At 38.4% G+C, this 23,067-nt stretch overlaps 3 protein-coding genes and 1 long non-coding RNA gene across 4 annotated transcripts in view; 2 read left to right on the forward strand and 2 right to left on the reverse strand.

Moving 5' to 3' along the window:
* The window catches only part of LOC146461855 (ubiquitin carboxyl-terminal hydrolase 20-like), a 30,480-nt gene extending 14,020 nt beyond the window's left edge, over positions 1 to 16,460 (forward strand). Inside the window, exons 14-29 of the mRNA XM_085086333.1 lie at positions 194 to 264; positions 448 to 481; positions 964 to 1,009; positions 1,230 to 1,344; positions 1,879 to 1,959; positions 2,800 to 2,877; positions 3,789 to 3,837; positions 4,287 to 4,350; positions 5,173 to 5,239; positions 5,363 to 5,401; positions 6,514 to 6,595; positions 7,459 to 7,510; positions 7,827 to 7,883; positions 8,397 to 8,496; positions 8,872 to 8,940; positions 13,488 to 16,460. Coding sequence (XP_084942459.1) covers positions 194 to 264; positions 448 to 481; positions 964 to 1,009; positions 1,230 to 1,344; positions 1,879 to 1,959; positions 2,800 to 2,877; positions 3,789 to 3,837; positions 4,287 to 4,350; positions 5,173 to 5,239; positions 5,363 to 5,401; positions 6,514 to 6,595; positions 7,459 to 7,510; positions 7,827 to 7,883; positions 8,397 to 8,496; positions 8,872 to 8,940; positions 13,488 to 13,639 — 1,156 coding nt within the window. The 3' untranslated portion in view covers positions 13,640 to 16,460. The remainder of the gene's footprint in view (positions 1 to 193; positions 265 to 447; positions 482 to 963; positions 1,010 to 1,229; positions 1,345 to 1,878; positions 1,960 to 2,799; positions 2,878 to 3,788; positions 3,838 to 4,286; positions 4,351 to 5,172; positions 5,240 to 5,362; positions 5,402 to 6,513; positions 6,596 to 7,458; positions 7,511 to 7,826; positions 7,884 to 8,396; positions 8,497 to 8,871; positions 8,941 to 13,487) is intronic.
* LOC146461856 (uncharacterized) lies at positions 9,620 to 11,182 on the forward strand. Its single transcript, XM_085086315.1, has one exon. It carries the CDS (start codon positions 9,620 to 9,622, stop codon positions 11,036 to 11,038), a length of 1,419 nt encoding a protein of 472 aa, XP_084942441.1. The 3' UTR covers positions 11,039 to 11,182.
* On the reverse strand, positions 14,113 to 22,312 carry LOC146461857 (uncharacterized). The gene is made up of 2 exons (XR_014857297.1): positions 21,398 to 22,312; positions 14,113 to 14,385 (listed from the first exon to the last, which is right to left on the reverse strand). It is a non-coding gene; the product is annotated as an uncharacterized LOC146461857 (long non-coding RNA).
* Positions 16,983 to 17,742, reverse strand: LOC146461858 (torsin-1A-like). Its single transcript, XM_085086314.1, has one exon. It carries the CDS (start codon positions 17,601 to 17,603, stop codon positions 16,983 to 16,985), a length of 621 nt encoding a protein of 206 aa, XP_084942440.1. The 5' UTR covers positions 17,604 to 17,742.
* Positions 22,313 to 23,067: the final 755 nt, after the last annotated feature.

The raw sequence follows: 23,067 nt of genomic DNA on the forward strand, positions 1-23,067 counted from the left end.
TCAAGTTTATTAATTAATTGATTAATTGATTGATCAATTAACTAAGTATTTGATTGGTTGGTTGGTTAATTAGGTGGGTGGGTGAGTGAGTGATCCATCAGTGAATACATGGATGTGGAGTTGTATAATAGCAAAATAATTAATGTATTTACTGGTGGTGTTAACCCTTTTGATCTTGTCCTTTGCATACCAGGTGGTTTCTTGGCCCCCAAGTTACTCTTCATGACTGCCTCTCAGCATTCTTTTCAGCAGATGAACTAAAAGGTATGTAATAATGCAGTCTCTGTAATGAGCAATGGTTAAAATGTTTTCAAATGCCATTTATTATGCACATTCAATTACTGTACATGTATAACAGAGTGAGTAAACAGTAACATTCTGTTTGGCATAGTGAGTTTTGAATAATCTTTTCAAGTCTCACCTACTCATCTTATTATTTTTATCTAGGAGACAATATGTACAGTTGTGAAAAGTGTAAAAAGTAAGTGTAAGATTCCAGTAAATATGAATATTGCCTGATTTATAATCTTTAACTATAATTACATTGTACCAATAATTATTGCACAACGTGTCTGAGCTCCCTGTTGGCTGATGACTATTAAAGTCAAAAAAAGCTGAGATTGTACCATCTTGTTCAGCAATGACAATCCAGTGACCAATCTATTCAACACACACATCTTGTAAAAGTGGTTCATCTCTAGCCAGTTATTTTGCGAGTTTGACAATTTTCCTTGCAGATGTTCCTGGGACAGTGTTTTGTCAGTTGAAAATTAGAACACCCTTCTTAGTAGCTGGTCACAGGGTTATGTGAAATAGTCTTGTTTTTTTTCTTTCCCTATCTTTGGTCTTGCTTGTATACAGTACATGTAATATTATATTCTTCAAAGAAAGTGACTGTATAGTTGTTGTTTTGTGCAACTGATGTAAACTTGTAATTATAATAATATTTATATTTCTTTTCAGGCTAAGAAATGGCATCAAACTTTGTAAAGTGATGCATCTTCCTGAGGTTAGTCTAGTGTCTTAGTAAATACTGTGAATCAGTGTTGAGTAATTTACTTAGTATGATCACCTGCTAAAATCTTGTACTGGTAAAATTATTGTAATCTGAGGGCTGGGTTTCAAGACCTTTCTCCGTGGACAAAGTGTTCTTCAATCATAAGACCATAGTTTACTATGACTGTCTTCCATTTGAATTTCAGTTCATCTTAGCTTTTTTTTTTCTGCAGATTCTGTGTATTCACCTGAAGCGTTTCAAGCATGAAATGTACTTCTCGTCAAAAATCAATCATTTCATTTCATTTCCTCTCACTGGTCTGGACATGAAACCCTTCCTGGTAAAAGGTAGGCAGTTACCAGTAATTTGCATTTCATCTGTTATTACAACTGTACCGTAAAATAATGGCATGGAAAATGTCTACAGCTGTACCTTCTAACAAATGTATCAAATGTAGTAAACCCCCACCTACTCTCTATTTTGTGATTAATGTCCCTGTCTAATGTGAATACCTTGTATTTTATACCCTTTCTAATTCTCTTTAAAGCTAATAAAATGAAAGAAGGCACTTGTGCATTGTTTGAACAGATATTTTGATATCAGAACTGAGTTGTAAGGGTTACTCTGAGGCTGTGACATTATTCATTATTCAAGTTGAAGTTTGTTCTCTGTAACTGTTTGTGGAAATTGACAATTGCCTCTCTCCATTAAATGCTCTTGTCTGATAAAGGCCAGTGCTTGTAAAAATTTTAAAAAAGTAAAGAAATAAACACATGGCCCTATGTGTTAATTGAACCATTTACAGTCCTTGTTGTTGTTCTTGTATGACTGGAAATTTGTGAGTATATACTTACTTGAGACCTTTCTTTCCTTGCATTCAGATTTCAACAAATTGGAGCCCACTCGGAAATGCACAACATATGATCTTGTTGCGGTCATTACTCATCATGGAAGTGTTGGAGGTAAAACTACATGTACTGTGACATATTTGTTTTCATCTACTGTAAATATAATTAAGATAACAACAACAATAATAGTAATAATAATAATAATAATAATAATAATAATAATAATAATAATAATAATAATAATAGTCTTTATTCAATCAAAGGATAGAAATACATATCCTAAGTTACAGGGAAAAAGTAAAAATACATGATAAAATACAACAAGTATAGAAAAATACTATACTAAATTATATTTAAAAATAAGTCTATTTACAAAAGTTTTCTTGAATCTCTCCGTTTTTATCTTAGGAAGGTGACACCTTCTCCTAGGCAAATAATATACTGGTTCTTTTTCATTGGGAATGATCGCACCTAGCGCCTAAGATATTAGTCATTAAGAATAAAATAGATAATATTTAATTAAATAAGTTATGAAAAAATGTTACAAATTGATGATTTCATTATACAGTTAACTTTCCATAAGAGAGAAACCCTTGGGGCCAGCTCTATGTGTCCCTCTTAAGAGCTCCATTACAGACAAACAACTGATATTCAGGTTCACCTAACAGTCACTGTGGTTTCTGCTGTGAGAAAACTACCTGCACATATGTCAATAGCAAAGATATATGATTGAGACTCTGTAAAGAGGCAGCTGAAGACAAGCGATGCTGCAGGAAGGAAGGAGCTACTCAAGGCTCAGCTGTTCTGAGACTCCCCTGTCCAACTTACAATAGAGTGTAAGGGTCTCAGCCATCAGAGGGTGTGCTGCCGACCTTGAGATTCTTCCCTTTGTACTTTGTATCCAAAGAATCTGCCATATAATTTAAACCACAACATTTTTTTTATATCTTACAGCTGGTCATTATGTGAGCTTTGCCAAGAATTATATAAATGGGAAATGGTACGAGTTCAATGACTCTTGGGTCAGTGAAGGTAAGTTACAATTTGGTCATTTTGTTGGCCATTTAAGCAGTTTGTAGTGTTAGTGTTAAAAGTAATTCATGCTTTGAGTTTTGTTTAGCCAAATACAGTTCTAAAAGTACTGGGAAGAAGCTCACCTTAGTTGATCATGAATATCCTTAAAGGGGAAGTAGCATGGGTTTTTGATATATTTTGTTAAAAATGGTGAAATAAGACCTTCAATCAGCTGCCAAATATTTCCAGAATGACGAGAGGAAAGAAATCAACTCGATTCTTGAAAGGAACAACTGTTCTAGCGCATTTTGGAAACAAAAATGCGAGAACTTGAAAAACATTAGCCTAACATTTTTCAAGTTTCAATCCATACCGGCCTACTCTGTCTCTGACCAGAGGCACTAAGCAACAGTTTTATTGCACTGGGGTGATAATTTATAATAAACTTGACAATTATTTCTTTGTTTCTGCTGACAGACAAACATTTTTGGGTTTTGAAATGACAGCAAATTTGCGTGATACTTCCCCTTTCATTCTCATGACCTGAGGGATTGAATAAGCATTGATATTACAAGGAGAAATTTGGTGCTGATCACCATTAGGGCTTAAGGAGTTAACTTATGATATTAGTTAGAAGTATAGAAACACACAATCAAACTCCAGAGAAAGAACTCCCCTTTGTCAGTTTTGTGTCGTCTTCCTTTCCTCCCTCCCCTCCCCCCCCCTCCCATACACGTTGTTTTCACTTATTATCACTCTCTGTGAACTTGACTACCAAACATGCCAACCTTGCTAGTTACTTCACACAACACTTGAAAGAAGATGGCAGTCATTTCATTACAGCATAACTAGTAAACAGTACTGAATTGTAATCATTGTATAGCAACTGGTAAAATTTATGTTAATTGAATTGTTGCTTTACATTTTAGTTTCTGACTCATACGTGTCTGATGTGGAAGCCTATGTGTTATTTTACAGGTCAGTCATGGTCAAACTTCATATCACATATTTGTATTATTTTACTAAACATACAAAGTTCAACTAAATATGAACAAACAACTTTGTTGTAACACAACATACTTTTAAGTCTTTTAAAAAGCTTAATGAGGATATCGATCATTCTGCACTGCAATAGATCTTTTTTTTTCCATGATGTATTACCGCTTGCTCAGACCAACTATAGGCAGGCAACAGGATGACAACAAATATACTGGACCTAGGGTCACACCTTGTAACCAAACCCATCCCCATCTTCCCCGTGCAAGCTTGAACCCGGTAGGCTCACATGAGTATTCATGTTTTAGATATCCTGGACTCTTAATTTTCCAGAGAGTTTTGACAGCAAATTTGTTCAATCAGTGTTTAACATAACTACTACAGAAACATAGAAGTTAAGATGTGATGCTCTGTAAAAATTGTCTTGGTAGGAAATCAAGTGGAGAAGCCACCAAAGAGAGGCAGACTGTTTTTAATTTGCTGAAAGCTTCACAGGTACAGTAGTGGCGTGTTGGTGTATTTGTTTGTCCTGGAGTGAGCTTACATGTATACCTCCTTGAGTATTTCAGTGCAATAAAATATTAATGAGGAACTTGATGGAAGAGAGACACAGTGTTCTGTTTTAAGATCCAAATATTCTTGGATTTTTTTTTTTTTTTTTTTTTGTCATGATAATTGGCAGAATGCACAAATACTCGAAACCTCTTGTTTAGGATATTTCTATAATTATCACTAAAGCCAAGCCCTGTGAGTAACCGATAATAGTATAAAAATTGCGCATATCATAAGATTTCTTTTACTGCAAAAGTCTTCATTTCTATGTCTGGTCATAATTGACCCAAATGTCTTTTCGGATTGCTTTCTGTTGTTTTAGTTCAGATTCACCAGAGTTTTTGCATGTGGCCTTGAATTCTTTCAGGAAACGGTGCTCAATGTTTTATCCGCTGTTTCGCGCTTCGTTTGTAATAAAAACCTATGACTTGGGGCAAGATTTCCGTCTTTATCACAAAACAAAACGCAAAGCATACGCCAAAACATTGGAGCAACGTTTCCTGAAGGAATTCAAGGTTACATGCAAAATTCCGGTGAATATGAGCTAAAACAACAAAGAACGATCTGAAAAGTCATTTGGGTCGATTATGCTTTCAGCCCTTTAATTAATTTATCTACTCCTCTTTAAATATTTAGTTGACTTCATTCATATTTTTTTGGACTGACCTGCTTAGAATAGCAGTTGCTGCCTGCGGGTCAGCCCCATTGTAATCAGTCTGTTTGAGTTGTAATAAAGTTGTTGTTGTTGTTGTTGCTGTCACGCAGGCCAGTGAAGCAAGGTATTTTGTGTCCAAGAAATGGCTGACAAAGTTCCAGTCTTGCATGGAGCCAGGTAAAAATAAAACAAATAACCTCTGCTGGTGATCAGCTTCTTTCTGTTGTATCTTTAGGTACTGCAGATCTTGTGATCCATCATGTTTATTTCACAGTGTTAAAATACTTTTTGTCTACTCAGGTCCTATTACAAACTCAGACTTCATGTGTACGCATGCAGGTAAGAGATCAAAATTCAGTTTATCCTGACAGTAACAAGATATTGACCAAAGCAGAAACGTTACAGTTCATCAATGAAATCAACAGTTAGTCATCTAATTGGAATTATTGGATGTGCCACAAAATTCTGATGATTTCTCAGAATTGGACTCCGGAGGGTTTTAAAAAAATGTTGTGTTCAAATACCGTAAACACCCTTTGAATAAGGCAGTCATGCATAAGCCACACCCTGAATCTGACGGAAAATTTCGTTTGTAATGTTACAGTCTGTGTCATGTGTGGCCAGTACGTCTGTCAAAAGTATTTCAATTGAGTATCCAAAACTGCATTGAACCGTTCAAGTTCATTGTAAACTCATGACATTTCCATGACATTTTCACAGCAATTCAGCATCTCGCAATCTCTTTCACCTGATGTTGGCTAGTAAAGATTGTAAAGCACTGCAGGGTCAAACAAAAATGACAATATTATCATATAAACAAATCAAGAAAAGAGAAACTAATAAAGGAAAGACTGTTAGCGGATTTTATAGACTTCACTGCCGCTTTAATTAAAATAACTTGAAACAGCTAACAAGGAAACAAACGACTCACTTTCCGAGGAGTTTTTCTTTTGCGCAAGTGACAAATACCAGAATCTGCTTCCCGTCACAGGTGAATGAAAGGTTTTTTTTTTTTGGATAGTAGAGCGGGTTTCAACTGAGTGTCGAAATTTATTGCGCGTTTGCTTTGGTTTTGCTTTACAAGACTCTATGATTGGTTGGCAATGTTCGCGCCATTTTCTCAACCAATGGGAAGCCAAACCAAAACCAATCGTGCCTTGGTCGCGCGCGTTTTCCCGCGCTTGACGCAGGTTACATGTATTTGCTTCGAGTTCTGATTGGCTGATTGTGTTGTTTACATCTGATGTGATTGGCCAAAGAAATTACTTTGGTTTTGGTTTTACAAGACTCAATTGAAAACCGCTCTAAAAGCAGGCCTGTTACCAGCCAGTGGGCTAGTATGCTAAAAAAAGTTAGTCTCGAGCCCTGGCTCGGGTTAATTTTCTATACTTTCATCCCTCTCTCTCTCTCTTCCACTATGAAACTTGATGGGTAGTCTTTATTTTTCACAGCTATTCATCCACTGAACATGGAGAGAATTCATGAGATAACTGTACCTCTTCCTGAATCTGTCTGGAGACATCTGCAGGCTAGGTAAGTTCAATAATAATTGAATAATCCTGACCGTAAAGTTGGAGTTGTAATTGATCAGTGGTAAGTCAAGGTAGACAGCTTAATGATGAGTGACAACCATAAAATATAAATGTCCGCGAGCCACAGGTCACTTTCAGTTCCTAACTGACAGTAGTGCTACATAGTGTTTTATTATTCAACACATCGTAACAACGCCCAAATAGGGTCATGGTGCAATCAATGTTTGTCTTGCGCACACAAAAGATATCCTGCGATATACGTAATTTCGTGTGTCGGGGAGAAAAATGGCAGAGTGCTTTTTAAAAACAAGTAACTACCTCGGATGATCGCCTCCCGCTTTTCTGCAGTAAAGCTGTGCTTTGTTATCATTTTGTTGAATAATAAAACAATTATCTGGCTCAATCTTGCGGAATAGCCCCCGATTTAAGCCAACTTGGCCTACGGCCTCCGCGTCTAAGTATCAAGTAATATCAAACACGAGGAAGAGTGTTTCATCAGATATCCAAACACTAAGAAGTAAGTTGAAAAAGCGAGGCACAGCCGAGTTTTTTTAAACGACTTCGAGGTGTTTGGATATCTGATGAAACACACTTTCGAGTGTTTGATATTGCTTCTCAAATTATCAATAATTCTTAGAGAAATTCAAGGCCAAAGTTGGCAAAATTTTATGGTAATTAGGATCACATATCCAAACCACGGTCGCGGTAGGGATTTTCTTTGTTTTCTCTTGATGAATTATTAATGAATTTGAGAAGCGATATTCCGCGCGATTTCACAGGATAATTGTTAAGTATTCGTTTTTCTAAAAAATACACAGCTCAGAAAGTGGAGGACCATGAAAACTTATTTCTTATTTCTCTCAGGTTTGGAGGAGGTCCCCCGGCTACCAATTTGAGCATGTGCAAACATTGCAAGGTAAGGAATTCACTAAAATACGGGCAACATTTTCTTGCAGCATGTCGCGCACCAAATTTTGCGTTCATTGCAAGTTTCGATTGTTTGTTCCCCGTATTACCATCTACGGGCGCAACAAATTTTCGTGTTGCAAAGAGTAGACGTCGTGTCTACTTTTTGCAATACGAAAATTCGCTGCGCGTGGAGGTGGTAATACGGGGAACAGACTCGCAACTTGCAAACGGCAACATTGCAAGAAAAAGTTGCCCGTTTTACTTGGCCTTAAATATACTAATATGTGACAACACCTCACTGTGTGTGTTTTGTTAATTGTCAGAAAGCTCTTGATGAACTTGAAAGAAGGCGACAAAGAGAAATGGAAGCATTCAAAAGGGTCAGTTTGTAATGTATTAGCATTTGAAAAATACTTATAAGAAAACTTGATAAGACTGAGTTAACATTCAGTAATATTGACAACTCCAACCAGCTTTCCACTTTTTCAAATGCAAATGGAAACGTTCAAAAGGGTCAGTTTGTACTTTATTATCAGAAATAACAAAGCGTATGAGTTAATATTCGGTATTAGTATAAATTTACGACTGCTAACAGTTCTCCTATTAGCTATGCTACTCACTATCTTTTCTGTTGTAGATAGAGTGAGTAGCCGGCTGACAGTGTGCGGTGGCGTGACCTGTTTATATCAATATTCAATAAAAACGTGAACCTGTCTTGTTAGGTTTTGAACGACAAGTAGTTATACTAAAACGATTAGATTATTCGCTCTTGATTTCTATCCGTGATAGTTGATGTGATCACGCGATAGAAATCTCGAGCAAATAATCTAATTGTTAAATATGGAAAATTCCAACCAGGTTTAAAATGAATTTTTTTGGGTGTGTGTCATCAGTTGAACCATGACTGTCCAGCCAACGACAACGTGGACACGTACTGCATCAGTATGCGATGGTTCAGACAGTGGGAGATGTTTGTCAAGGGACAAGAACAAGGTATGCTTTTAAAGACGCCGCTTTTTTTGGTTACTGTGCATACGTTCCGGGTCTCTTAAGGACGATGCCTACGTAAACAAAGATATTTTTGCGCGGTTTATGGCTATGCGGAAGAAGAAGATCTTTGGAAAGGCTGTTGGAATCCAAAACTGGAGAAAATTAGGGGTATTAACCACGTAAGCTGTAATTCTGGGAAAAAAGGCCATACTTTGTTTTTTATTTTTAGAGCCTTTTCGAATCATCTGCCCTGTATTTTTAAGAACTAACGAGACAGTTGTCGGTTATGGCGCAAATTTTAATCTTTAAAAACGCGTCTTTTGTAGAGCGTATAAAACTTTGTGCAGCAGGGTTAAAACTTTCTCTTTGTTCTTTCAGATCCTCCAGGGCCCATTGATAACAGTAATATTATGTTTGTGAAAGGCAATACAAGAGTACTGAGACCTAGTAAGTATATTGCTGAGTACCTGGTGAGGAAATTGCTTATAACTTGTGTAAGTTGAGTGTGCTTCACCCATTGACTCCTTTACCGCTCCTTTACCCGCTGTCAAACGTAAAATATAATTGAGAAAAGCCCATTGAAGATAAGGTTTTTTCTTTAAGAGTTCAAAGTAGGCTTCATTACCAGCTGCTGTTCGGGAAATGAGGAAAGCCAGACTCGAGGGAGCGGCGGAAATCGAGCTTAAGCTCAAAGTTGTTAAGTTGTTTGTGAGTCTGTGAATTTTCTAAAGCATTTTATGATTTTACGAAGAAGCAAAGACTTAGAAAAACATTTGACTATAAAAAATTGCGATAAAACATTTCGTAAAAACATTGTAAAAAGGTTAAAAAACACGACGTTTCGATGTACATTACATCATTATCAAGTGAAATTAAAAATGCAAGATTGCGGCTATAAATACAAAAATGGACAATAGATATTAATTAAAATAGTAGCATTGAAGAATGCTACCGGTTAAACAAAAAGTTTCGCACGTATAGAGTCCGTTTGAGTGTTCAAGCAAGGCTTAAGTTTCTTGATGTACAGCATTTCAAATACCAAACAATCAAATTTGCTCTGACACTTTCTCAAGATGTTAAAATGGCCCTGATTCAATAGGTGTTTGCTCCCGTGAGCTTCAAGAAAATGTTTGCCAATTGCCGAGTTCTTGTGCTCAGCAACGCGTTGAAAAAGGTGTCTGGCTGTATAGCAACTGGCGCCTACAATTACAATCTCGCCAAATGGCTCGAAGAGAAACTTAAGCCACTCTCCATCAATGACTACACAATCACTGATGCCTTTGCTTTTGCTGATGAAATCCGTACCATTTCCGTGAATGAGGATGACATCTTAGTCTCCTATGATGTGACATCACTTTTCACCAACGTACCTTTGAGTGAGACGATTAACATCCTAGTCCACAAAGCGTTCACCAACGATTGGTTCAACAAGACCTACGGCCTTAACTTGCAGAAGGATCAGCTTGCCAAATTACTGGAAATTGCTACAACCAACCAGCTTTTCCAGTTCAATGGTCTTTTGTACGAACAGACTGATGGGGTGGCCATGGGCTCCCCCCTTGGTCCTCTGATGGCTAATGTTTTTATGTGTCACCTGGAAGAGAAGCTCTCCCGTGATGGTCTGATGCCTGACCTGTACAAACGTTACGTGGATGATACCCTGGCTAAAATGCCTAGTGGTGACGCTGCCTCTGAGTTTCTCAATACTCTGAATGGTCTCCATCCCAGCATGAAATTTACAATGGAACTCCCTGTCAGTGGTATGATTCCTTTTATTGGCATTGAAATCATCAAGTGTGGGACTAAACTTGAAACTCAAGTTTACAGGAAACAAACGAACAGTGGCTTACTCTTGCATTACCATAGCCATACCGACAAACGATACAAGGTGTCTTTAGTGAAAACAATGTTACATCGCGCGTACGCTCTATGTTCCACAACAGAAGCTTTCAATTTAGAATGTAACAAATTGCGCTCAATTTTCAGTCGCCTAGATTATCCTAGGGCTCTCATAGATTCCATCATTAGTAATTTTCTTCGTAATGTATCGGAACAGGCAGCGGAAGAGAAGCCTGAAGGCGGTCGTAAGATCAGAATTATCCTTCCTTTTAAGGATCAAGTAGCTGCCAATGCGGTTCGCAGGCAATTTAACGACCTAAGTAATAAGATTGGCCCCATATTGCAGCCAGTTTTTGTTAGTATGAAATTAGAACATGATCTTAAGCCTAGGGAAGTTAAGCCGTCGATTGTGAATCAGCAATGCGTTGTTTACTATTTCTCATGTGATCTGTGCGATGCAGATTATGTCGGCTATACAGCCAGACACCTTTTTCAACGCGTTGCTGAGCACAAGAACTCGGCAATTGGCAAACATTTTCTTGAAGCTCACGGGAGCAAACACCTATTGAATCAGGGCCATTTTAACATCTTGAGAAAGTGTCAGAGCAAATTTGATTGTTTGGTATTTGAAATGCTGTACATCAAGAAACTTAAGCCTTGCTTGAACACTCAAACGGACTCTATACGTGCGAAACTTTTTGTTTAACCGGTAGCATTCTTCAATGCTACTATTTTAATTAATATCTATTGTCCATTTTTGTATTTATAGCCGCAATCTTGCATTTTTAATTTCACTTGATAATGATGTAATGTACATCGAAACGTCGTGTTTTTTAACCTTTTTACAATGTTTTTACGAAATGTTTTATCGCAATTTTTTATAGTCAAATTTTATGATTTACTAAAAATATTTGAAGTTCCTTAAAGTGAAGCATGTGACGGACTGATCGGCACCGTGTGTCTGTGTTTACTGCTTGAATGGATGGCATAATTCACTTTAAAAGACGTGAAACTATTTTTAAAACATCATAAAATGACTATGATTGTTTATTACAGTGCGACGCGCCTCACCGTGGCCACCCAACAAACTTTTTTGTATTTCGTGAACAAGGAGGAAGATATCCTGATTGGCTAACTCGTAAAAAAAAGTTTGTAGGGTGACCACGGTAAGGCGTGTCGCACTGTAAAATGACTCACAATAAACTTATCAGCTTTGAGCCGCCTTAGGTTTAACGGATTTGTTTATTTTTTTTACATTTGACCGCGGTGAAGCTGTCCCTTACCACCCATGAAGGACCAGGCTTCTTTAGGTGCCACTTGTGACATCATCAATTTTAAACGATTGGATTTGATTTTAATTGTAAGCCGATGCAGTGGGATCACGCTGAAATGAGAACGATTTGATTAATCAGGACATAGCCAACAGGCCAAACTAACCTCAGCTAAGTCTTACTCCTGTGACCGTTCTGTGGATCTATGTATACCATCTCACTTTTGTGTTCTTTAGACATGCTTAATCGCAAATTCATCGCCTTTGTCCGTGAAATTATCCTTCAAAGCACAGTTAATTGAGGGACTGGTTAGGAAACCTTGCCATGAAAACAATGCTGCTGCAATTTATGTTGGAAGGGCCGCAACCGTGAACAATCCTTTGTTTTAGTGTGCACACCTCTCTCCTCCGCAGAGGTTCGATGGGGCGTTATTTGTATCCGCTGAACGAAGTGAGTGCAGGCGCAAAAGCTGAGAGGGTTGACTTGGCGGCGAACCTCTGCCAGAAGCATGTCGTTTTCTTGTACATCCTTGTCGTTTTCTTGTACATTGATATATTTCTCGGTCATCTCTAAATTTGACAGTTTCATTCTTGGCGGAAGTCAGCATTTACTTTGTCTCTACAGTTTGCGGTCATTAATTTTAAGGTGAGATTTCACAATTTCTAGAAAAAAGCAAAATCGTTTGTATTCGAAGCCCCCCTTGAAACCCGTACATTTCGCTTCGTGAAAGTCAACAATAGTCACGAACAAATAATTGCTTTTTCTGGGCTCGAAAGGCCTTTTGGCCTTTTATAACCTTATTTTAAAGACAGTTGTTTCATCACAGTACATAACAAGCTTCCCGTGAGAACTAAATGCTAATTAAATCACCGAAAGATCATTATAACTTCTTCTGATTAAACTTGTTTACAAGATAAAAATATCAAGTTTGGTCGTTTCGGAGTATAGAAAAAAAATACGCTTTAATTAAAACATTAAGCTTACTTGCTCTAGTCTCTTTTAAGACCGAATCGACAGTTTTTGTTTGGTCTCAGCTGGCAGACGTTTCCTCAATAAATCATTTCTTTGCATGCACTCTTTTATCTCCACACGATCGCCGCTCGTGTAACTTGAATTTCATTCTTGTAGTGATGATTCAAGGCATCACAGCAAAATAACAGCGTTTTCTAAACAGTCATCATGAGATAAACAAACTTTCCCCGATTTCTAAGCATGTAGGTAAGTTTTCGTGAGTAAATCTCCCACATCGCGCAACATGACAATTTCACAAACACCCGCCATTTTCATGACATAAGTACGCACACCACCCTAGTTACAAAATGACTCCCCCGGATCGCAGCCATATTGGGCGTGGTTTCTGGCAGAGGCTCCCGCCGTCGCCTTCCACGGAATTTTACGCCTGTACTCCCTTTTCTCAGCGGAGCCTCTGCGGAGGAGAGAGTGTGCACACTACAATTGAATATCTTTACAGGAACGTTTCTATTGGTCAGTTGCTCCAACACTTTTGAAATCTATTGTGGTTTGTGCACGGTCAAGGCCAAAAATGCTAACAAAAACATGTAACAAAGAAGTTTGTCAGGCTTCATAACCATTGCCTTTTATTAACTATGTTCAAAGGAAGTGGCAGTTGTTGTGTTTTGAAGTGAAAATCACGAGGCTGTCAAATGCCCCGGGGTATGCTAATGCCCGACCCCGGGGACGGAGAATGTGGAACAATACCCCACTAATACCCTGGGGTAGGCTAATGCCCGACCCCGGGAACGGAGAATGTAGAACAATACCCCACTAATGCCCCGGGGTAGGCTATTGCCCGACCTAATGCCCGGGGGGATGGGGGATGTGCACTGCTGGAGTTGACATAAATTCCATCTGTTCACTCAACAGACTCGGACTATGGACAGTTGTCCCTGCAGACCTGGAGATTATTGCACGATATTTATGGTGGAGGGCCCGTGTATTACACGAAAGGAGAAAAGGACAATGAAGAGGAAAGACAAGACAAACAAGAACAAGATGAACAGGTTCAACAGGAATAGACTCTAACATTGCGTAGCTAGTTACATAACTTTCGTGATAAGTACATAAAGTGTGTTCCGGAGCATACAGTCTCCTTGTCTAGTAAGGCCTCTACAGGCTGCATAGCAACTCCGTGTACCTAGAAAAGGAAGACCCTTTGTCTATATTTCAGAATTGGTTCAAATTGACAACAATTGGTACATTTCTGCATATTAAAAATCTCGTTTGCCGTCGGCTCACAAAATTCCCAAAGACGGCAGACGTGATTTTGATAAAGTAGTACATTTGGACATGCAATAGTTTTCTTACACTGGCTCGAATACATATTACATACTTATTAATTTAAAAACCAGTTTATTTAGGTCTTTTAGCTTTGATTTAATTTGTAGTTTTGCTTCTTAAGCCGCCGTTACACGTTGAAGCTTTTAGCTGAAACTTGTGTGCGACGGCGAACGAGACCAGTTTCACGAAGTGATGTTACACGGTGAAACTCTTGTTTTTTCACCACTGCGACCGTTGCGAGCCGTTGCAGAAGTAGAAAGCGGTTCTACTTTTCGTGAAACTTGTCTCGCAACGGAAGTTCGAAAAAGTTTCACGAAACCGACCATGTTACACGGTGCAACGCCTGCTGAAACCTGTTTCGCAGCGCCGTTGCACACAAGTTTCAGCTAAAAGTTTCAACGTGTAACGGCGGCTTTAGAGGGCCACAAGGTCGTCAGTAATTTTAGTTACTGTTACTTGTTATCCTCTTAAAATAAAGTCGTACCTTGCCTTATCTGACCATACCTCGCGAGAAATAGTACTGTACATTGAGCGGTTTTCAATTGACTGTCGAAAGTAATTCGCGTTTGCTTTGGTTTTGCTTTAATTCGTTCTGTGATTGGTTGTAAAGACTCGCGCCACTTTCTCAACCAATGAGAAACAGAACCAAAAACGTTGTCAGCACTCTTTTTCCCGCGCTTGGCGTCGGTTGAATGAATTTGCTTTGAGTTCTGATTGGTTCCTTGCGCTTTTTACGTCAGTTGTGATTAGTAAGAGTGATTGCTTTGGGTTTGGTTTTACGACACTCAGTTGAATACCGCTTATTGTATGACCCACAAGTGAGAGACAGCAGATATACTATATATATACAACCTGAGTCCATGTCCATCTTATCTATCATTCAATATCATTATTTATCACAGTTTCGGGTCGGTTATAACCCCACATCAAAGTCGGTTTCTAAATTGCATAACTCTTTGACCAAGCTAAATTAAGAAGATAAAAATAATGTTCCGTAGTTCGACTGTACCGAAGTACTGTTACCATGGGGATTGTTAGTATGTAGTAAGGTAAATTTAGAAAGGGGTTTGGTCGAGTTTACAAATATGAAAGTCCATGAATTTACCAAAAGGCTGTTATTTACAGTCAATCCAGGTCACGCGTGAACAGTAATTCCAAGAATGAAATGAACATTCGAATTTCTCTTTGTAATGTCCGACGTGTGAATGAAATGTTGGACATCTCTCTGGAAATCGTTCCGAAAAAGACGCATTAACTGAAAAAAAGATTCAAAATACTTGGGAAACAATTGTTATTCTTGAAACATTCAATTTTGCAATGTAAAGAAAAATTCATAGCTTTATACTGTCAATAAGCTAGGGAAATTTATACGGGAACTCTGAAATCTCGTTGGCGATTTTGAAAACTGACATGTAAATTTCAAAACTCCGTTCAAATTTCAAAAATATCGTTCACGCGTGACCTGGGTTGACTGTAAACAACGGCTCAGTTTAGGAAAATAGTGGATCGCAAGTTGTAGTATTCGAGAAAATTGGTTTATAATTTTCTCAAAAAAGTTACATAGATGTTTCGCAACTTTAATAGACTCTTTTAAAAGCGGTAGGTCGCATGCTATTGGAAACCTCTGATAAAGTATAGAATACCACCCCCCCCCCCCTTCCCCTTCGCCCTGCGCAAGAAAAATTGTTTTACCCTGAAAAACATTTGACTCTTTTTATGTCCCTAATTCAAATGGCTCAACTGACCTCATCGACCACAAGTTGGCTTATTAGTTGTATATAGAAGAGTGGCAACTTTGACAATAACAATTTGTTCACTTTATACTGTTTGGTCAAATTTTCCTTGGGAGATGTCTACCAGGTTAAAAATAATTAATAGAGAGATTTAGCATCGCGTTTACGTGAACTGGCAAACGTCACCTTGGCGGTTCACGTTTCACGTAAAATAGCGTGAACGTTTTGACTTTAGCTTTAATTTTGCGACTTGCGATGAAGCTGTTTTACAACTCACTGTGGTGAGTTCATGAATAAAACTGCGGTAAGGCGTGAATTATGAAGGATGTTTGAACATGAAACTTAATTTGCCCCAGTATGACTTGCAGGAAAAATTATTGGGGTACTTATTTTCAACAATTAACTACTGATATGTATGAGTAAAAAAGAAAGAAATACTTCGGTAGTTCTCACATAGACGTCAAACGCGAAATTGCCTGTTTTCACGTAGAAACAGCAACCGGCAAAAGCGAAAATGGCGGGAAAATTGTGGTCACGTGGTCATTTTTGCCGTTCGCGTTTCACGTATACGCGCTGCTAAATCTCTCATAAAATTTAGTTAAACGCGTGGAAAGAGCCTTATAATAAAAGTATCAAAAATTAGATACCATGTAAAATGAAGGTCTTTCAAATCTTTGTTGCAAGTAGTGTCTTAGTTGTGTGAGTCATCATTTCTCAGCAGCAGGTAGTTGAGACGAATAATTATTATTTAAATGTTATAAACGTTTGAACTGAAAGAAGGTTTATTAAGTAATAAAAATTGTGAATAAAATGGATGTAATCTGAATTTTCTGGACAAAATCAGTGATGAAATTAATTTTAAGAAAAACACGACACTCCTGAGTTTTACAGACATGTTTCGGAAGTTGCCTCTGCCATCTTCAATATAAAATGGACAACAAATTTTAGTGAGGTATAAATGCTAGAGAAATTCCAATAATAATACCAATAATAGACCTATTCGGCTAACGCAATGTTGTACCCAATTCAAATCCTTTGGGCATAAAATGTTTTGTTCTAAGTATTTCAATATCATTTAAATGAGAATGCTACATTATAATGCAAATGAAATCAACAAAGAATCTTAACCCCGGGGGATCTGAATTGGGTACAACATTGCGTTAGCCAAATAAGTCTTTTTAGACTATACCAATACAAGACTTTGATATGCCCCTGTGGGTGCTATGTACCCCCACCCCCTCCCTCCCCAGGACATTGATTGTCATGGCTTACAAGCCTTACCACCACACCAATACACCAAAAATAATTTCTACCATCGTATCTGAAAGAAACATGTCAATGTGTGGCTCTATATGATTTGGTTAACTTTGCTTGATACTTGCTTACAACCATTTTTGGAGAGGAGCTTTGAATCTTCTGGGAAGTATTCTAACTGGTCTGCTACCTTGTTAAGGATCTCCTCAATGACCAGGTGACCTTTCTGTTCCAACTCGACTTTAGCACACATCTTGATGTGGGATCTCTCCAAGGGCATAAATGGGACGAAAAAATCGATGAGATTCTTGTCAATAAGGCTTGAATGCCAGAGTCCACCTTTGGTGTTGAATTCACCAAGGTTTATAAGCCGATCAATCTTTTTAATTTCAAGGTCTTCCCTTTTCTTTCCTTCCTTCCAGTGTTTTAACACAGCAGCATTTATCAGATGTGCCCCCGTATTGCTCAGGAAAATAAAGATACTTTTGCGAAAGTCTACTTTTCCCACGTCAGAATAGTAGTCTAAGTAGGGTTTTAGTGCATCAATAAGCCCAATCGGCATTTTATCCATTTCATCGAAAATAAACAATGATCTAGGGCATTCAGACACTGATCCGGCAACAATAGCCCTTAGTTTTCGTTTGTAAAAGTCCAGTTCTGATTGATGAGGAAAATCGTAGGAAGCAATCATCCGATGCACATATTTGCTATCCATTCCCTTCCTAAATAAATGCTCGGCGATTATTTGGCTCACAAAGTTCTTTCCCGATCCCGACCAACCGTTGAAGGAAAGCGCCAATGCTTTGCTTGGTGATTTATTATTCAAATGTCCCACAACCGCCTTCAGGACTGTGTTGGTGACGAAATGCTGACCAAAAACACGCGTTTGGAGGGCTAACTGCAAGCCTGTTACGTTTGGCGAGTCCCACCTGTCCGTGCAGCACTCACTGTAAGGCCATGCAAAATAACCTAAGAAAGGAGCAACCACTATAGCCGCTACAACGACACATGCAAGAATGGAATTTGCGCTAATCGTAGACAAACACAACGATACCACCGCAGTTCTCTCCACCGCAGTTCTCTTCAACGCAGTTCTCTTCATTTTAATCTCGCAATAGGTTTGCAGAAATTACTCCCAAAGATTGATTATTGATCTATTCTATATTCCGGCTATATTCTTTCGCTTGCTTATGTTTCAAGAAATCATTACTGATCAAAACATGTGATCTCATTAGTCTTATTCCAGTCAAATCACAACCTACTTGTTTTTCTTGTTTATTTGCGTCTCCAAATTAACGACCACAAAAGGCTATCTCAAAATGTAAATCGTTTGTAATTCCTTTTCTGCCGGAAGAGATCCATGACCTGTGCCTTAGTTTTAACCATTTATGTTAATTAAACGATACTGGGAGGTCGGTATTTGTTATTGGGGTAGATGTTTTGATGTGAGATATCAGTGCTGGCATTATCAAACGGTTACCTTTCTTGGTGAGTCATAAAGTAAAACTGATAAAATTAGAAACATAGAAATTTGTTTTTTACTGTTTGCTCAGGTATTCTTATGCAAATATCCCGGTATATATATTAGCACTCATTTCGCGTGTTTGCGAACAGTAATTTAAGAGGAGTAGGACAATTATAACTCGCCTCCTGCAGAATGTTAAGATGATTTTTTTTCGTTCACGTTCCCGAAATTAAGAAAACTTGTCCTTATTTCTACGGTTGGTGTAATTCTTTTCTCAAGAAAGAAAAAATTCCGCTATCAGTGTATCAAACAGTTTCTATTTTTAGGCCGAAATGGAAAATAAATTGTCGGCCACCGGAGGAAATGGCAAGAAAACGTGCGCTTTGTTTCACATTTTCCTCTTCCGTTTAAACTTCGAACGGAAACACGTAGGGCGGCAATCCAAGGTCTGATTTCTCACATCGAAAATCGTTTCAAATCACGCTTGAAGAGGATGAATTTTATGTATGTCATGTACATGAGAAGTATACGAAAAAGACTACAGTCAGAAAGGTCTCGCTTAGCTACAGTAGTTCCCGCATCATGCATAATGATTTAGGTAGATATTATATATATATGGCAACCAGTAAATAAGTTACTGATATTGCATGGTATATGATGCCCTATACTGTTGCTCCTGTGTAAGCCGGTAAGATCGAAAATTCAATGGAAACTTGTTTGAAAGAAGAAAGTCGTGTTAGTTAGTTCAATAGGCCGTATAAACACCTTGTGAAAAGACATGGGTACAATACAAGTTGCTGTCAGGGAAGCAAAAAGATTGAAGTCCGAGGGGGGTATAAATGAACCGTCACCGCACTTTATCATAACCTTCGGGGCAATTTTTCCGGGAAAGGAAGGAGGTCAAATCATTGACCAATCAAATCTAACGGGAAGCAGTTTCTTGGAAATAAAAGTCGAAGAGGTCAGGAAACGAGCGCATTGTTGCAGATTTTCCTTTTCAAGTAATTGTTGAACAACACAACTTGAGGGAAGGAACGCCATTCAGTTCGTTGTTTTAAACTGCATGCTCTACGTTTTGGGAAACAAGAACGATTTGTTGAACGGCTAAATGGCTTCTAAAAAATCTAAGAAAAATGATGTGAAAACTTCACAAGTGGGTGATAGTTCTTGTGGTTCCAACGAACAGACAGGGCTGTCGTCTGAAGAAAGGCCGAAAAATACTGTCTTAAACCAGCCTGAAGTGACCGGTACCCGAGCAATAGAAGAGAGTGGTGAGATAGTTAAACAGGAGAAGGAAAGTCAGAAAACAGATAAAGAACCTCTGCACGATCGGGATGAACAAGTTGAGACGACCAAGGAACCAAGTCAGAAGGAAGGTCAGAAAATAGATAAAGAACCTCTGAACAGCCCGGATGAACAAGTTGAGACGACCAAGGAACCAAGTCAGCAGCAGAATGAAACTAGACGGACGAAGAAAGACCTTCAGGAAAATGACCAAAAGCAAATTCAAGAGACAAAAGAATCATCTTTCTCGCCGCTTCAAAGCACGGAGGACTCAAATCAAGTTGTTCGAAGACGCGGTGTTGGTCAAGCACCTGACGATAAAGGAATGAAAAGGAAGAACAAAACCCGACAAGTGGATGAAGCACCCGTTGAAAACATTGACGTGGAACAAGAGACAAACAAGGATTCAACTCTCGTATCTGATCAGAGTACCGAGGAAAATAATCCATCTGGCAAACAAGAAAACGTTGAAAACGAACCAATCAGCCCGCCGAGTACCTGGATGATAGTTGCTGTTTTATTATTGATATTCATGGTTATTTTACTTTTCCCTCCAGAGCCCGTAAAGAAAGACAAGAAAGCTGTCCCGGACTTAACTACGAGCTTAAATCACAAAATCATCTTACTGAAATCGTTATTCAGTAATCAGACTGAAAACTTCTGGAACAGTTTTAGGATGAGTACTTTTTTTCATCTCAAAGGTGCGTATCCCGGTCAGGCCTTCGTACTGTTAGTCGCTGTACCCCCTTCTGCTCGTGACGTGGTGACCTGCATGGTCAAGAAACTGGCTCAAGTGTTCGATCCAAATCACAAGGGAGATTTCACGATTGATGGATTGGAGGAAATGAATAACCCAGGGGAGGAGGTCAAGATGAAAATAGGTGAATCGCTCAAAGAGAAGTTTGAAGCAGGACACAAAGTGGCACTCGTCAATCATCTTGAGCTCTTCCCAATTCCGTCACATATGATGTTCCACGCGTATTGCGATGACCAGTTTGCACCATACACGAAAGTGGCAATTATCCTAACTGTGTTTATGCCAAATGAGGCAGATTTCCCTCTGTCTTCATACAAAGAGGTTAATAAAGCCATAAGCAAGTACCTTGTAGATGAAGTATGGGCAAAAGAGGACCCCGGTGCAACTTATGCTCTGTATGTCCGTGTTTCACAAACAGTAGTTTTTATGAATGGCGAATCTAGCGATTCAATCAAGGCCGCTTGTCCGTTAGAAAAAAATTACAGTGAAACTGTGTAGAATTGAAGAATTTTATGCAAGGCCAGTTATTAATATCGCAAGTGACTCAGTTTTTTTTGGCCCTGAAATTTAAAATTGCTTCAATAACTTGTGCTTCTGACACAGAAAATGGTTATCATGAAAGAAAATAGCTTAGTTCTGTATTCAGGTTTTGAGCAAAAGGCTTAAAAAGCAAGAAATAAGCTTCAATCACATAACCCTAGCTGCAAAGGACCTAAAACATAAACTAATGATAAAATGTAGCCCCAAGGAAGTAGTCGTAGGGTGCCCACTCAGCGCTAAACCAAACACGTTTCAGACAAAGCTATAGCCTCATCACTGCCAGCTGCTTGGGGCATTGTAACTAGGCGGCTGTATTCGCAGGTAAATAAGCTAAAGTCCTCGTAAACTATAAAGAACATCATGCAAAACTCTCATGTAGTTTTCCTTTAATTATTTAAAAAAGTAATTTTATTATTACAATTAATAATATGAATAAAACAATTGCTTTTCAATAAAGTCGTACCTTACCTTATCTTACCTCACGAGAAATAGTACTGTACATCGAGCGGTTTTCAATTGACTGTCGAAAGTAATTCGCGTTTGCTTTGGTTTTGCTTTAATTCGTTCTGTGCCGTGATTGGTTGTAAAAACTCGCGCCACTTTCTCAACCAATGGGAAACAGAACCAAAAACATTGTCAGCACTCTTTTTCCCGCGCTTGGCGTCAGTTGAATGAATTTGCTTTGAGTTCTGATTGGTTCCTTGCGCTTTTTACGTCAGTTGTGATGAGTTAAAGTGATTGCTTTGGGTTTGGTTTTTCGACACTCAGTTGAATACCGATTCTTGTATGACCCACAAGTGAGAGACGGCAGTTATACCATACAGTAGAACCCCGGTAACTTGAACTCGGATAACTCGAACTCCCCCGCTAACTCGAACTGAGTATCAATTCCCTTGGATTTGACCCAACTTTTCAGTCTTTTTTACTTGGTTAACTCGAACTCGGATAACTCCAAAAACCCCGCTAACTCGAACTGAATTTCGTTTCCCGTGATCAAATTTAACCCGATAACTCGAATTTCTTGTTCTTATAACTCGCCACGGATGCCCATTGACATATCCCATTAGTTTTTCTTATCGTGTAATCGAATTCTAACACTAGAACAAAGACTGGACGACGCAAAAGGGAACATAAATTGAGTGTATTAAATAAACTAAGTTACATTCACCTTATTGCATTGTCGTAAGAATGCATAATCGTTACATTTATTACAAAATGTATTAGTTTCTCGTGGAATAAGTTTAGTTTGCACTGTATTGTATAGCGAAGTGCTGAAAATCAATAAACTATTAATTATTAACCTGGAAAATTGAATATTTTAGTCGACCCCGATAACTCGAAACCCCGCTTACTCGAACAGTTTTTCATTTCCCTTCAGAGTTCGAGTTACTGGGGTTCTACTGTATGAAAGTCCATGAATTTACCATGAGGCTGTTATTGTAACAACAGCTCAGTTTAGGAAAATAGTGGATCGCAAGTTCTAGTATTCGAGAAAATTGGTTTATAATTTTCTCAAAAAAGTTACAGAGATGTTTCGCAAACTTTAATAGACTCTTTTAGAAGCAGTAGGTCACATGCTATTGGTAACCTCTGTTAAAGTATAGAATACCACCCCACCTCCCACTCCCCTTCGCCCTTGCGCGATTAAAAAGAATTTGGGGGTAACGGTGCATTTTTCAGAGATAATAAAGTTTCAATTTGATAAAAGATGCTATACATTGCTTTGTATTTTAGCACTTTTTAGAATTATTGTTTCTTAATTATCTTTAAAAAAATGCGTGGTTACCCCCAAATTTCTTTTTGGATTCCAATAGCCCTTGCTAAGATCTACTTTTCCCGCACAGTAATAAACTGTGCAAAAATACCTCTGTATTAGAAGGCACCGTGCTTAAAGTCCTGTTCTAAAGAGACCATTGCTACTGTTATCCGCTTAAGTGTATAATCCAAGGGCCAGATTCACAAATGCCTCTGGTTGAGATATATCTTAAGTGTTGTTTCCAAACAAAAGGCCATCGTTATTCCAACAATAGACTTAAACGGTCAAAACACAATGCTTAGGCTACCTGTCAAAAAAGCATTTTTTAAGGTTTGTCATAAGGGTGAAAATAACTGGCTGTAACGAAAACACAAGAC

The sequence above is a fragment of the Pavona decussata genome, unplaced genomic scaffold (genome assembly GCF_977016875.1).
Source record: "Pavona decussata unplaced genomic scaffold, jaPavDecu1.1 SCAFFOLD_193, whole genome shotgun sequence".
In the NCBI taxonomy this organism is placed as follows: domain Eukaryota; kingdom Metazoa; phylum Cnidaria; class Anthozoa; order Scleractinia; family Agariciidae; genus Pavona; species Pavona decussata.

Bases quoted from the DNA above. Each gene is read 5' to 3' on its own strand.
- LOC146461856 (XM_085086315.1), top strand. From the start codon at position 9,620: ATGTTTGCCAATTGCCGAGTTCTTGTGCTCAGCAACGCGTTGAAAAAG.
- LOC146461858 (XM_085086314.1), bottom strand. From the start codon at position 17,603: ATGGATAGCAAATATGTGCATCGGATGATTGCTTCCTACGATTTTCCT.